General features: G+C 36.9%; 1 protein-coding gene across 1 annotated transcript in view; it reads left to right on the forward strand.

The window, feature by feature from the left end:
• Positions 1 to 16,175, forward strand: part of DNAH12 (dynein axonemal heavy chain 12) — a 246,848-nt gene extending 230,673 nt beyond the window's left edge. The window contains exons 72-75 of the mRNA XM_028169151.2: positions 10,616 to 10,753; positions 11,210 to 11,301; positions 12,949 to 13,016; positions 15,390 to 16,175. Coding sequence (XP_028024952.2) covers positions 10,616 to 10,753; positions 11,210 to 11,301; positions 12,949 to 13,016; positions 15,390 to 15,580 — 489 coding nt within the window. The 3' untranslated portion in view covers positions 15,581 to 16,175. The remainder of the gene's footprint in view (positions 1 to 10,615; positions 10,754 to 11,209; positions 11,302 to 12,948; positions 13,017 to 15,389) is intronic.
• The last annotated feature ends 454 nt before the right edge of the window (positions 16,176 to 16,629 follow it).

A 16,629-nucleotide genomic window follows, 5' to 3' on the forward strand; every position in this document is an offset into this window, starting at 1 on the left:
GTGTTCATTTTGATGATAGCCATTCTGACAGGTGCAGGGCGATATCTCATTGTGTGTGTGTGTGTGTTTTTTAACATCTTTATTTGAGTATAATTGCTTTACAATCGTGTTAGTTTCTGCTTTATAACAAAGTGAATCAGCTATACATATACATACATCCCCATATCTCCTCCCTCTTGCGTCTCCCTCCCACCCTCCCTTTCCCACCCCTCTAGATGATCATAAAGCACTGAGCTGATCTCCCTGTGCTCTACGGCTGCTTCCCACTAGCTATCTATTTTACATTTGGTAGTGTATATATCTCATTGTGGTTTTGATTTGCATTTCCATGATGATTAGCAATGTTGAGCATCTTTTCATGTGCCTGTTGGCCATCTGCATTTCCTCTTTGGAAAAATGTCTGTTCAGTTCTTCCGCCCATTTTTTTTTTTTCCCTTCTCTTCAGTTTTTTTTTTTTTTAAACATCTTTATTGAAGTATAATTGCCTTACAATGGTGTGTTAGCTTCTGCTTTATAACAAAGTGAATCAGTTATACATATACAATATGTTCCCATTTCTCTTCCCTCTTGCATCTCCCTCCCTCCCACCCTCCCCATCCCACCCCTCTAGGTGGTCACAAAGCACCGAGCTGATCTCCCTGTGCTATGCGGCTGCTTCCCACTAGCTATCTATTTTACATTTGGTAGTGTATATATGTCCATGACACTCTCTTACCCTGTCACATCTCACCCCACCCCCTCCCCATATCCTCAAGTCCATTCTCTAGTAGGTCTGTGTCTTTATTCCTGTCTTGCCACTAGGTTCTTCATGGCCTTTTTTTTTTTCCTTAGATTCCGTATATATGTGTTAGCATACTGTATTTGTTTTTCTCTTTCTGACTTACTTCACTCTGTATGACAGACTCTAACTCCATCCACCTCATTACAAATACCTCCATTTCATTTCTTTTTATGGCTGAGTAATATTCCATTGTATATATGTGCCACATCTTCTTTATCCATTCATCTGTCGATGGACATTTAGGTTGCTTCCATGTCCTGGCTATTGTAAATAGAGCTGCAATGAACATTTTGGTACATGACTCTTTTTGACCTATGGTTTTCTCAGGGTATATGCCCAGTAGTGGGATTGCTGGGTCGTATGGTAGTTCTATTTGTAGTTTTTTAAGGAACCTCCATACTGTTCTCCATAGTGGCTGTATCAATTTACATTCCCACCAACAGTGCAAGAGTGTTCCCTTTCCTCCACACCCTCTCCAGCATTTATTGTTTCTAGATTTTTTGATGATGGCCATTCTGACCGGTGTGAGATGATATCTCATTGTAGTTTTGATTTGCATTTCTCTAATGATTAATGATGTTGAGCATTCTTTCATGTGTCTGTAGGCCATCTGTATATCTTCTTTGGAGAAATGTCTATTTAGGTCTTCTGCCCATTTTTGGATTGGGTTGTTCATTTTTTTGTTATTGAGCTGCATGAGCTGCTTGTAAATCTTGGAGATTAATCCTTTGTCAGTTGCTTTGTTCGCAAATATTTTCTCCCATTCTGAGGGTTGTCTTTTCAACTTGTTTATGGTTTCCTTTGCTGTGCAAAACCTTTTAAGTTTCATTAGGTCCCATTTGTTTATTTGTGTTCTTATTTCCATTTCTCTGGGAGCTGGGTCAAAAAGAATCTTGCTGTGATGTATGTCATAGAGTGTTCTGCCTATGTTTTCCTCTAAGAGTTTGATAGTGTCTGCCCTTACACTTAGGTCTTTAATCCATTTTGAGTTTATTTTTGTGCATGGTGTCAGGGAGTGTTCTAATTTCATACTTTTACATGTACCTGTCCAATTTTCCCAGCACCACTTATTGAAGAGGCTGTCTTTTCTCCACTGTATATGCTTGCCTCCTTTATCAAAGATAAGGTGACCATATGTGTGTGGGTTTATCTCTGGGCTTTCTATCCTGTTCCATTGATCTATATTTCTGTTTTTGTGCCAGTACCAAACTGTCTTGATTACTGAAGCTTTGTAATATAGTCTGAAGTCAGGGAGCCTGATTCCTCCAGCTCCATTTTTCGTTCTCAAGATTGCTTTGGCTATTCAGGGTCTTTTGTGTTTCCATACAAATTGTGAAATTTTTTGCTCTAGTTCTGTGAAAAATGCCAGTGGTAGTTTGATAGGGATTGCATTGAATCTGTAGATTGCTTTGGGTAGTAGAGTCATTTTCACAATGTTGATTCTTCCAATCCAGGAACATGGTATATCTCTCCATCTATTTGTATCATCTTTAATTTCTTTCATCAGTATCTTATAATTTTCTGCATACAGGTCTTTTGTCTCCTTAGGTAGGTTTATTCCTAGATATTTTATTCTTTTTGTTGCAATGGTAAACGGGAGTGTTTTCTTAATTTCACTTTCAGATTTTTCGTCATTAGTGTATAGAAATGCAAGAGATTTCTGTGCATTAATTTTGTATCCTGCTACCTTACCAAATTCATTGATTAGCTCTAGGAGTTTTCTGGTAGCATCTTTAGGATTCTCTATGTATAGTATCATGTCATCTGCAAATAGTGACAGCTTTACTTCTTCTTTTCCGATTTGGATTCCTTTTATTTCTTTGTCTTCTCTGATTGCTGTGGCTAACACTTCCAAAACTATGTTGAATAATAGTGGTGGGAGTGGGCAACCTTGTCTTGTTCCTGATCTTAGTGGAAATGGTTTCAGTTTTTCACCATTGAGGACAGTGTTGGCTGTGGGTTTGTCATATAGGGCCTTTATTATGTTGAGGAAAGTTCCCTCTATGCCTACTTTCTGCAGGGCTTTTATCATAAATGGGTGTTGAATTTTGTCGAAAGCTTTCTCTGCATCTATTGAGATGATCGTATGGTTTTTCTCCTTCAGTTTGTTAATATGGTGTATCACATTGATTGATTTGCATATATTGAAGAATCCTTGCATTCCTGGGATAAACCCCACTTGATCATGGTGTATGATCCTTTTAATGTGCTGTTGGATTCTGTTTGCTAGTATTTTGTTGAGGATTTTTGCATCTATGTTCATCAGTGATATTGGCCTGTAGTTTTCTTTCTTTGTGACATCTTTGTCTGGTTTTGGTATCAGGGTGATGGTGGCCTCGTAGAATGAGTTTGGGAGTGTTCCTCCCTCTGCAATATTTTGGAAGAGTTTGAGAAGGATAGGTGTTAGCTCTTCTCTAAATGTTTGATAGAATTCGCCTGTGAAGCCATCTGGTCCTGGGCTTTTGTTTGTTGGAAGGTTTTTAATCACAGTTTCAATTTCAGTGCTTGTGATTGGTCTGTTCATATTTTCTATTTCTTCCTGGTTCAGTCTTGGCAGTTTGTGCATTTCTAAGAATCTGTCCGTTTCTTCCAGGTTGTCCATTTTATTGGCATAGAGTTGCTTGTAGTAATCTCTCATGATCTTTTGTATTTCTGCAGTGTCAGTGGTTACTTCTCCTTTTTCATTTCTAATTCTATTGATTTGAGTCTTCTCCCTTTTTCTCTTGATGAGTCTGGCTAATGGTTTATCAATTTTGTTTATCTTCTCAAAGAACCAGCTTTTAGTTTCATTGATTTTTGCTATTGTTTCCTTCATTTCTTTTTCATTTATTTCTGACCTAATCTTTATGATTTCTTTCCTTCTGCTGGCTTTGGGGTTTTTTTGTTCTTCTTTCTCTAATTGCTTTAGGTGCACCGCCCATTTTTTAATTGGGCTGTTTGTTTTGTTTTGTTTTGTTTTTTGATGTTGAGTTGTATGAGCTATTTCTATATGTTGGATATTAATCCCTTATCGGTCATATCATTTGCAAATATTTTCTCTCATTCAGTAGGTTGTCTTTTCATTTTGTCAATGGTTTCCTTTGCTGTGCAAAAGCTTTTTTTTTTTTTTTAATTTATTTATCTGTTTATTTATTTTTGGCTGCCTCGGGTCTTCGCTGCTGCATGCGGGCTTTCTTTTTAGTGGTAACGAGCGGAGGAGGCTACTCTCCGTTGCGGTGCGCAGGCCTCTCATTAAGGTGGCTTCTCTTGTTGCAGAGCACAGGCTCTAGGCGCACAGGCTTCAGTAGTTGTGGCACATGGGCTCAACAGCTGTGGCTCATGGGCTCTAGAGCAGAAGCTCAGCAGTTGTGGCACACGGGCCTAGTCGCTCCGCGGCATGTGGGATCCTCCCAGAGCAGGGCTTGAACCCATGTCCCCCGCATCGGCAGGCAGACTCCCAACAACTGCACCACCAGGGAAGCCCTGTGCAAAAGCTTTTAAGTTTAATTAGGTCCTATTTGTTTATTTTTGCTTTTATTCCCTTTGCTTTAGGAGACAGATTCAGAAAAAATATTGCTGTGATTTATGTGAAAAAGTGTTCTGCCTATGTTTTCCTCTAGGATTTTTATACTGTCTGCTCTTACATTTAGGTTTTTAATGTATTTTGAGTTTATTTTTTATATGATGTTAGAGAATGTTCTAATTTCATTCTTTTACATGTAGCTGTCCAGTTTTCCTGGCACCACTTATTGAAGAGCCTGTCTTTTCTCCATTGTATATTCTTGCCTCTTTTGGCATAGATTAATTGACCATAAGTGTATGGGTTTATTTCTGGGGTCTCTATCCTGTTCCATTGATCTATGTGTTTGTTTTTGTGCCTGTACCATACTGTTTTGATTACTGTAGCTTTGTAGCATAGTCTGAAGTCAGGGCTCTTGATTCCTCCAGCTCTGTTCTTCTTTCTCAAGATTGTTTTGGCTCTTCAGGGTCTTTTGTGTTCCATATAAATTTTAAAATTATTTGTTCTTGTTCTGTGAAAAATGCCATTGGTATTTTGATAGGGATTGCATTGAATCTGTAGATTACTTTGGGTAGTATGGTCATTTTAACAATATTAATTCTTCCAATCCAAGAACATGGTCTATCTTTCCATCTGTTTGTGTCATCTTCAATTTCTTTCATTAGTGTCCTAAAGTTTTCAAAGTACAGGTCTTTTGCCTTGTTAGGTAGGTTTATTGCTAGCTTTCTTGTCCTTTTTGATGTGATGGTAAATGGGATTGTTTCCTTAATTTCTCTTTTTGATACTTTGTTGTTAATGTATAGAAATGCAACAGATTTCTGTGTATTAATTTTGTATCCTGCAACTTTACTGAGTTCATTGATGAGCTCTAGTAGTTTTTTTGGTGGTGTCTTTAGGATTTTCTATATATAGTATCATGTCATCTGCAAACAGTGATAGTTTTACTTCCTCCTTTACAATTTGGATTCCTTTTATTTCTTTTTCTTCTCTGATTGCTGTGGCTAGGACTTCCAAAACTATACTGAATAAAAGTGGTGAGAGTGGGCATCCTTGTCTTGTTCCTGATCTTAGAGGAAATGCTATCAGTTTTTCACTGTTGAGTATGAGGTTTGCTGTGGGTTTGTCATATATGGCCTTTATTATGTTGAGGTATGTTCCCTCTATGCCCATTTTCTGGAGAGTTTTTATCATAAATGGATCCTGAATTTTATCAAAAGCTTTTTCTCTGTCTGTTGAGATATCATATGGTTTTTATTCTTCAATTTGTTAATGTGGTGTTTCACATTGATTGATTTGCAGATATTGAAAAATCCTTGCAACCCTGGGATAAATCCCACTTGATCATTGTGTATGATCCTTTTAATAGACTTGGCTTGATAGTATTTTGTTGAGGATTTTTGCAAATATGTTCATCAGTGATATTTGCCTCTAATTTTCTTCTTTTTTTTTTGTGGTGTCTGTCTGGTTTTGGTATCGGGGTAATGCTGGCCTCATAGAATGAGTTTGGAAGTGTTCCTTCTGCAGTTTCTTGGAATAGTTTCAGAAGGACGGGTGTTAACCCTTCTCTAAATGTTTGGTAGAATTTCCCTGTGAAGTCATCTGGTTCTGGACTTTTGTTTGTTGGAAGTTTTTAAATTACTGATTCAATTTCATTACTGGTAACTGGTCTGTTCATATTTTCTATTTCTTCCTGGCTCAGTCTTGGAAGATTGTACCTTTCTAAGAATTTGTCCATTTCTTCTAAGTTGTCCATTTTATTGGCATATAATTGCTCGTAGTAGTCTCTTACAATCCCTTTGTATTTCTGTGGAATCAGTTGTACCTTCTCCTTTTTCATTTCTGATTTTATTGATTTGGGCCCACTCCCTTTTTTCCTTGATGAGTCTGGCTAAAGGTTTATCTTTTAAAAAAACCAGCTTTTAATTTCATTGATTTTTTCTATTTTATTTTTTTTTTAGTCTCTATTTCATTTATTTCTGCTCTGACCTTTGTGATTTCTTTTCTTCTATTAACTCTGGGTTTTGTTTGTTCTTCTTTCTCTAGTTCCTTTAGGTGTAAGGTTAGGTTGTTTATTTGAGATTTTTCTTATTTCCTGAGGTAAGCTTGTATCTCTATAAACTTCCCTCTTAGAACTCCTTTTGCTGCATCCCATAAGTTTTGGATTGTTGTGTTTTCATTTTCATCTGTCTCTAGGTGTTTTTTTATTTCCTCTTTGATTTGAATTGCCTCTTCATCTCCTAGGCCCATATTTCTTTGAAAAATTTTTTAAAAATTAATTTATAGGATCTTTTTATGTAGATTATACACTTAACAAAAGAATCAGAATATAAGGGGTTTTTTTTACATTTTTTAAAAAATTTTATTTATTTTTTGGCTGCATTGGGCCTTCATTGCTGTGTGCGGGCTTTCTCTAGTTGGGCGAACAGGGGCTACTCTTCGTTGTGGTGCGCAGGCTTCTTGTTGCAGTGGCTTCTCTTGTTGCAGAGCACAGCCTCTAGGCACGCAGGCTTCAGTAGTTGCAGCACAGGGGCTCAGTATTTGTGGCTCACGGGCTCTAGAGAGCGGGCTCAGTAGTTGTGGTGCACGGGCTTGGTTGCTTCATGGCATGTGGGATCTTCCCAGACCAGGGATTGAACCCATGTCCCCTGCATTGGCAGGTGGATTCTTAACCACTACACCACCAGGGAAGTCCCTATAATAGGGATTTTAAGTGTTTAGGCTCTAGAAGAGTTGCCACTTACTAGCCTCAGTTTCCTCATCCATAAAATGGGCACTTTTATTTCATATGGTAACAGTTATAGGCATTCAGTATATGTGAACTATTCTTTCATAAAATCCAGAAATTGTTTAATTTTTCCAAATGCTTTTTTAGCACTTACTGCTGATGATGTGATTTTTTTTCTTTTTTAGCTTATTATTGCATTGAATTATATCACTAGATTTCCAAGTGTGAAACCATCCTTGTGTTTCTAGAAAATCCTTCTTGATCAGTGGTTCTTTATTCTTTTAATGCTTTAATCTATGCCCTTTGGATATTTTTAGAGCTGTTGATATACACTATGTAATCACCCTACGTAAAAATTAGGCAATTATAGGCCTATCAATAGTGAATGTGAGTGCCTGTTTTTCAGTAATTAGTGTTCTCCTTTTTAATCTTTTCTAATTTAATAGGTGAGAGTATGTGCACCTGGGTGATTTCTAACCAACATGTCTATGACATGTGTTTGACTTCTTCCTGTATGTACCAGACTCTTTCTGTCCCTTATCAAAAGCATCTGACATATAGTTAATTCCATCCTCCCCTTGACATAATCTTGCTTTTTTTCATTTCCTAAACTTTTCTGAAATTTTAATCGGAACTGCTTACATTTCTCGTATACTGCTTTGTTCCTGAAGGGCTTTGAAGAGTCTTTAGCTTGGTCCCCTAGAGGGGTCCTGGCATGGTGCCAGCTGGAATAATATCCAGGACAAATTTCCTTTGTTGTTATTGTTAATATAAAGTTCATATCAAACTCTCTACTTTCCGAATTTGGCTTTCCCCTTGGAATCATTCTGTTTGAATGAGAAAGGAAAATCTCACTCATTATTGGGCATGTTTATCATCCTTCACCACAAATCTTCCCCTGAATGGATCTTCCCCATTGTTTTCTTACCCTTACAGAAGCTGTACAGTTTTCCCATCATCTTTCTCTCTCCTGGACTCTTGACTTTACCTCCCAATGATTCTTAGAGTTAACAAATTAAACAAATTGAGTCATGTGGAGTTTTTTCTTCTTTTCTCATTTCTCTCTCACTGTTCACCCTACTTACCTTCCGTTCCTCCTGCCTGTGCCTTATTTTTTTTTTTTAAGCTTTTTGCACACTGGCTGGAATCTCAGATTAAATCTGGGATCCGACACTTAGTATATGTGTGACTTTGAGCAAGATACTCATCTTTCTATACCCCAGTTTCCTCATCAGTAAAATGGGAGGAATAATTCCTAACTCACTGAATTATTTCGTGAACTAAATAAGGTGATGCATGTAAATTACTTAGTGCCTACACGGTATGCACTAAGCGCTCAGTAAATGGTAGCTAATTCAGAGATTGTATGTAAGTAGCTGACCCAGACACTCATGACATTCTTGGCTAAATGAAGCCCTGGAGTGAGCAAGGGAATGTTCTATACACTTGCCTTCTGGGTTCTTATAGCTTTCTTGTGCATGGTACTAGTTCTGCCCGGTTTGTACCCTTGTCAAGCTCCATCTCTTTCTCTTCTTCTTCTTGATCTGACAGCTTGTACTGTTGCAACGTCTCCAGCAGTGGTTTGTTCTCTTCTTCCCAGGGAGCAAAGCTGGCTTCTTCCCATAGTGTGCTGCTCACTCAGAGACAAAGTTCGTTTTATTAATTCATGTGTTCATTCAAATGTGAATTGAGACCCACTTTGTCTAAAGCGCTTTGTTGCTGGATAAAGTTGCCAGGTTACCTTCAAGTTGCCAATAGCCTACAGGAAGATAATCTATGTATCTAAGAAAAAGCTAAGAGCAACATATAAGATGCTCTGGGAATTCAAAGAAGGGAGAGAGTTCTTTTAACTTAGGAAAGCAGAGTTTGTTTATTGGATGAGGTAGCATTTGAGCTGGTCTAAATGATGAATGGTTTTGGACACTCCAAATAAAGGAAGAGGACTTAAGAGACAGCTGTAGGATGAAAGGCACTATATCATTTAGGATTGATTCTGTTGTAAAAATTTTGACATAAGCAAAAATTAAGTTTTTTCCCTCATGTAATTGAAAAAGCCAGGGAGTAAAGTGACTCCAGACAGCATTTGGCCTAAGCTGCAAATGTGGTTGCCTGATCCTGGCTTCTTGCACCTCTCTCGGCTCCAGTCTCTGTGGGTTAATTCCATTCTCAGTTAGGTTCTTGTCTGATGGTAGCAGGATAGCAACAGCAACTCTGGCCTTACATCCACAAAACTTCAAAGAGTTTAGAGTGACTCTTTTCCCCAAAAGTCCCAGCAAAAGTCTCTACATCTCTGGCTTTGATTGGGTCACATGTCCATTCCTGAATCAGTCACTATGACTGCAGGTATGATCAGCTAGGCATGAATGACATGCCCACTTCCAGAAGGTGCATTTCCACCACCAGAAGTGTTTCAATTGAAAGTGTAGGAGGGTTCATCCTCCAGAGGGATATAAGAGTTGTGTCACTTTAAGATAAGCGGAAAAAACAACAGATGTCCACCCAGTGCAGAGAAGAGACCACCAAAAGTACATTCTGATTAGAATGTAAGATGTTTAAAGGGTAACTAAAAGGGATGGATCTATAAATACAATTTGGGGCCAGGTTGTGAAGTATCTTGAATAGGAGACTAAGATGTTTTAGACTTTAATTTGGTAGGGTAGTAGTAGAGCACTGAAGAATTAAAGATGCTAAAACTTGATCCAAACCGTGCGTGGAGAAGTGTACTCTGGCAGCATCGTTATAGATGTACTGAGCAGAGAGAGGGAAGAAACAAGAAGAGGTACACATGATACAGAAGGAAGGCCAGGCTATCTAAACTGGAACAGGGATAGTGGTTGTGGAGGCAGGGAGTTTAAGAGGATTAAGGAACTGGAACCAACACATGTGGGCTATAGTTATACAATGCATAAGATGTCTAAAGATGTTTGCTTTTTTTTTTTAATAAATTTATTTATTTATTTTTGGTTGAGCCAGGTTTTTGTTGCTGCGTGCGGGCTTTCTCTAGTTGTGGCGAGCAGGGGCTACTCCTCATTGTGCATGAGCTCCTCATTGCGGTAGCTTGTCTTGTTGAGGAACACGGGCTCTAGGTATTCAGGCTTCAGTAGTTGTGGCTCACAGGCTTTAGAGCGCAGGCTCAGTAGTTGTGGCACACGGGCTTAGTTGCTCCGCAGCATGTGGGATCTTCCCGGACCAGGACTCGAACCCATGTCCCCTGCATTGGCAGGGGTTCTTAACCACTGCGCCACCAGGGAAGCCCCAAGATGGTTGCTCTTGACTGGTATTTTTTTTTTCTCTCTTCAGTTGAGTGGTATTAAGTAATGTAATAAACCCTCAAACAATTTACATTTGCCTTTTTGCAGAAGATTTGAATCTTTCAAATTTTGTTTTATTCAGGTTAATGTTAAGGTTAGTTTGAATTTTCCAAGAAGAGTAACTAGAAGGGATAAAAGGTAGAAGGGCCAAGATAGGTTGTGTGTTTGGTGTCAGGAAAGAGAGTCCTGTGATGGAAAGTGTGGGCAACATACACAAAAATCAGAATCAGAAATTGTATGTCAGGTGATTCTTGAATAAGTTGAAAAATGAACATAATGCATTTTTTTTTCCTTTATAGGACTGGTATAATTCAGGAAAACCTTGTGTGTTTTGGCTCTCAGGTTTCTTTTTCACCCAAGCCTTTTTAACTGGAGCGATGCAAAATTATGCCAGAAAATATACCATCCCTATTGATTTACTAGGATATGAATTTGAGGTACAGTAAACTCCTTAAACTCCAGAGTATATCATTATATCAAAGGCATGTATTTAAGCAAGGAGGATATGGGGAATTCATATTTTTATAGCCCATTACAAACAATTCTACTTCTTTCCATTCTTTGTGTTCATGAAGAAAGTATATAATATTTGTCTTGCTATCTTTGTGAGAGAATTTTTATATATCTCAATATTCAATTCAAATAATCTAATGCTGTTTTTCTATCTTAGCAAAAAATTAATATGAGGTACAGTAAAACCATATAAAATATGTCAAAAGGAATTGTATTATATATTTTTAGATTTACATTTTACTAAAAATGTCTTACAGTTTAAGAAGCTATTATATGGAGGAGTTTCCCTGAATATGTTATGAAGATTTAGCTACTGCTTTCTTTATGAGACAAAGTTGTCTAGGGAGGAAATCATTGCTAGTGTGTGCTTCTGCCTTCAGGTTATTTCTTCTGATACATCTGAGGGAACACCAGAAGATGGCGTTTATATCCACGGATTATATCTGGATGGAGCACGCTGGGACAGAACAAGGTCAGTAGTTTCAACTGCAAGGACCTATTCAGTTGTAGCTGAATCATAGGTGAGATAAGCTGTCTGCTACCTTTCCCCCCTGCCACCCCCCTCAACCAAAAGACTTCTTCTAGAGAATACGACAAGTAATAAATAATATCAGAATTCTTGCCATAAATCATTACTCAGGCTCGAACAGTTAATGAGTGAGTAATTTCAGGTTCTGAACAATTTTGAGTTAATATTTCAATGGTCTTACTAGTAGAAAAGTTAGTTGAAATTATTTTCCTTCTTCTGTTTTATAACAGTTACATTCTGTTTGGTAATGTGTAGGCACACCTCAGTTTCAAACAGTTTATAGTATAGTAATGTTCCCATTTCTTTTTTTTTTAGTAGTTTTTTGTTTGTTTGTTTGTTTGTTTTGTTTTATTTAATTAATTTATTTATTTATTTTTGGCTGTGTTGGGTCTTCGTTTCTGTGCGAGGGCTCTCTCTAGTTGCGGCAAGCGGGGGCCACTCTTCATCGCGGTGTGCGGGCCTCTCACTATCGCGGCCTCTCTCGTTGCGGAGCACAGGCTCCAGATGCGCAGGCTCAGTAGTTGTGGCTCACGGGCCCAGTTGCTCCGCGGCATGTGGGATCCTCCCAGACCAGGGCTCGAACCCGTGTCCCCTGCACTGGCAGGCAGACTCCCAACCACTGTGCCACCAGGGAAGCCCAAAGTTCCCATTTCTACTGGTGAATGGAAAACTTTTTCTTGCATTTTGATGACATAATAAGTACATATTTTAAATAAATACTGAATTTCCAGCTTAGGAAACTAAACAGTGCATATGTGTGTATATATATATATACACACACACAGACATATGAGAAGGGGAAAGATTATTTCCCTTGAAGCCCTGCTCTTTAACAATCCATTACTAAGCATAATCTTCTATTTCCAGAGTCAGGGTTACACTTTGCTCTCAAGGGAGGGCTAAAGCCCGAGGCAGGGAAAGTCACTTAAGAAGGAGCATGAAGGTGGTTCTACAGAGATGGTTCTAAGACAGGGATATGAGGAGACTTAGCTGCACATAGTTCATTTGATTATTTCTCTTTTCATTTTCATCGTTCTGCTGACATTTCTCTTAACTTACGTTTCCTTATATATGTATTCATCTTTTCATCCCTTTCTTCCCTCCTCTTGCAAGCAAACAAGCAAGCAAACAAACAAACAATGTAGCATAGGGAAAATAAACCACATTTTCTAGATAGATAGATCTATGTTTGAATCCTCATGCTGGCATTTAAGAGCTGAGTTACTGTGAGAAAAGTACTCAATCTCTCTGAGCTTCCACTCTTCATCTGTGAAATAGAATTAGGAATGGGGACAAGACTATTGGGAAGGTTAAATGTGACAGCATAGTGTCTGCCTCATGGACAGTACTTTTAAAATGGCAGGAATTGATATTTGTCCACTGTTTGACACATTGCCTTTCCATATTTTTCTTCTGTTTCTCTCGATTCTTCATCGCCTCTTCCTTGGTTTTGTTTGGTTTTGTTTTTACATTTCTTTTCCTGCATATCTCTGGTCCTCTCTTGTATTAAAAGCCAATAGCTAAGTAGCAATTTCTAAGATGCAAATTTTATTTTATTTCTAGTAAACATCTGTCAATTTCTCTTCACAGCGGATTGCTTGCTGAACAATACCCCAAACTTCTGTTTGACCTGATGCCCGTAATATGGATAAAACCAAGTAAATATATTTCTAACAGAACTTTGTAGAGTTTTAGGAAGGATAATGATAGATATTATAACTGCTTCCCCAAATAAGTCTCTGTTCAAACCTATTAGGATTTTGTTCAATTATAGTAAATACTGACTTAATGTTTACAATGGAAATATATTGTTCCCCCTTTTTGGGTTGCATTTATATTATTTTAGGAATATTATTCTGCCTCTGTTTGCTCTTATCCCATGGGATATAACGTTTTCTTTGCCCCTGCCCTACACTTCTCCTTTTTCATTCTAGAGCGTCCCATCAATATTTTGATTCTGAAGTGCCTTTGCATACCTCTTAGAGCCACAAATAGGCTTGACACAGTCTCCAGCTAGTGACTAGAGTTTTCTGGCTATAAGAAACTCCTAGGCCTAGGAGCCAACCAGGTGCCCCAAGGTACAGATGTTGCAAGCCACACAGTGTGGAGGCCAATTTTGCTCCCTTGGGAAACCTACTTGTTCCTTCCCTCCTTCTGCAATCATCATTTCCCCACCAAATCTGAACAATTGAAGCTCATTCTTTTGTTTTTTCTTTCTTCTCTATTTTTTTTTTTTTTTTTTTTTTTTTTTTTACTATTTTTTTTTTTTTATTTGATCAGTGGTTATTGCTTGCCTTTTTTTTTTTTTTTTTCCACACACACACACTGTATTTTATTTTTACAAGAGATAGATAGACTGACACCAAGCATTGTACATGGATGACCACAACAAAAGCAACAATGATTGCAATTACCAAACATGAAACACACTTATACTATGTCATAACATTGACATTCAGTCCAGTAATCCTCCACTGTAACAGCTCCTTTACTTTGCAGTGAAAATTGATTTGTATATTCTTTTCCTCTGAGTCCTTGTGGGATTTTTTTTTTTTTTAAATTCAGACAGAAAGTCACAAAAATTATACTCATCCTCATCAGTTCACTCAGTCCCATGTAATTAATTTCCTTTTTTTCATCTTGATCTTTTGTTAGCACTTTTATGAGTTCATCAGTTTTTCATTAGAGTTCTGAAAATGCTTATTCATTCAGTTCAGCAGTACAGTCAGTTACCAGAAACCTGTACTTGTCAGAGTCTTTTCCATGAATTTCTTGAAGATGAAACTCTTTTATAGGAACATATTTGCAAAATCATCAGAGTACACCCAGAACTGTCTGTAAATGACAAAAGACTTAAAAATGACCATGGTTAAAGATTTGATGAAAGTTCATAATAATGCAGTTGACAAGAAAATTAGTTATTTCTGAGATATACATTTTAAAGTAATAACTAGGATTATTACTTATAACATTATACCAGAACATATAAGATTTTTAGACGTTTCCTGTAATGTCTGAAACATTTATATTAACATATTTCCATACATATTTCCATACAAATACAAATATAAGACTTTTAGAAATTTCATGTAATGTCTGAAACATTTATATTAACATATTTCCATACATATTTCCATACAAATACAAATATAAGATTTTTAGAAATTTCATGTAATGTCTGAAACATTTATATTAACATATTTCCATACATATTTCCATACAAATACAAATATAAGATTTTTAGAAATTTCATGTAATGTCTGAAACATTTATATTAACATATTTCCATACATATTTCCATACAAATACAAATATAAGATTTTTAGAAATTTCATGTAATGTCTGAAACATTTATATTAACATATTTCTCTTCTCTATTTTTTAATTCTCAAATAACTGTAAATGAAAAATTTATAAATTACCCAATCACCACTCAACCCATTAAGCATTTTTTATTATTAAAGCAGTTCATTTATAACTATGACAAATGTGGCCTCAGTTTAGAAAGATTCCTAATATCTCATATCTGGCTTTTCAAGGATTGTGTATAGATTCTTTTTGTGAGTAGGTAAGAGTTGGTATACTTTTATTAGTAATAACCTGCTGAAAACAAATAGTAACTTCAGCTTCTAATTTATGGATTTCTTGTATTAGAGCTCTAAGCAGCTGTGTTTCTCTTTCTGCATCTCCTCCATTACCTATGCTGTAATTTATTCCTTCTTCCCTAATTTCTCCTTCTCTCCCAAGTCCTCTTGAGTGTTTTCATACCTGCTAAGTGATCAGGTCTTTAAAATCAATTCCTGTCCTCCAGACCTAGAATCATGCACCATATGAAATCATTTACCTTGTTTCACAACCATAATTATATGCCAACTGTAAAAACACAACAACAATAACTTTAAAATGTTCAATATCATAATCATGATCTTAGATTTAGTACTGGTCATTTTATTACAAGATAAATAGTTGTCCTTTTAGTACCATTGGCTGTTTTCCTTTTATCAAATGAATATATTTCCTTTTTCTTCAAGCTGAAAGGTCTCAGATTGTGAAGTTGAATGCCTATGTCTGTCCTCTTTACAAGACAAGTGAACGTAAAGGAACTCTTTCCACCACAGGACATTCTACTAACTTTGTCATTGCAATGTTGTTGAAAACAGACCAGCCCACTCAACACTGGATCAAACGTGGGGTTGCTCTGCTTTGTCAGTTGGATGACTAAATTGGACAAATTAAGAAAACATCTGAAAGAAGTTAAAAAAATATTGCCTTCACTTACTTGAAAATATATATATTATAAAACCCAAGTATCTTGGTGTAATTCTTTTCAATGATCTTTATGAGTGGTCTTTGCATTGTTCTCCTCCCTGATGTACGAGTCTCAACTGGAGTACAGCCTTCCACATGGACTCTCAAGATCACAGACATCTGTGGAAGAAAAACATGAAAAGAAATGTGGAAAATCTTTGAAACTTTTATTTAGTTCCTCTTTTTAGTCTGATATATATGTGAAAAACAGGTTTGGGAAGACTGGATAAAATTTAACTAATATCAGAAATTATCTGTTTCACAAGTGTTAAGTCATTTCATCAGCTTCAGTAATAATTTCCACTCACCTATGTGAAGTGATTATACACAAACATTTCAAATACATAAATAAATAAATTGTAAATAAGGAAAATGTTGAAACAATTTCAGAACGAAACCCCTTCCTTCATACTTTTAAAACGTTAGTTCCATTTCTCACAGTACCCCTGTGACGAGGAAAGGAAACACAAAGCAGTGAATTGACATGCAAAGACAGTTAGATGACTGGAGGGAAATCCTACACACTTGAGGTGGTATCATGCTTCTTGGCATCTGCTTCATATTTAATTGGAAATGCCAAGTGGGCTGTTTGTTATTTTTAGTAGTTATTATTCTTATTATTTAGTATGCACTTATAGTATTAGTGTATATTAACAATTTTTAAACATTTCAACAAAACAAAATTATAGTCAAAATTTTATTATCTTGTTTTTATTATCCTATTTTATTATCTTTTATTCCTTCCTTAGGATTCCCTGGACATTTTAGGCTGCAGCTCTGTAATCCAAAGAAAATGTAGGTGCAGCATCCCGGTGAATCAGGACCATTGGGACAGTCACTTTTGATAATTCAGTCAGTGCAAAATGTTTGGCCTCTCTTAAGTAGAAAATTGATTCTGGTTTGTAGTGTCTATGTGCATGAACCCTAAGAGAATGAATTCACTTCACACGGCCAACCCCCTGC

This window comes from Balaenoptera acutorostrata, chromosome 10 (genome assembly GCF_949987535.1).
Source record: "Balaenoptera acutorostrata chromosome 10, mBalAcu1.1, whole genome shotgun sequence".
Taxonomy (NCBI): Eukaryota; Metazoa; Chordata; class Mammalia; order Artiodactyla; family Balaenopteridae; genus Balaenoptera; species Balaenoptera acutorostrata.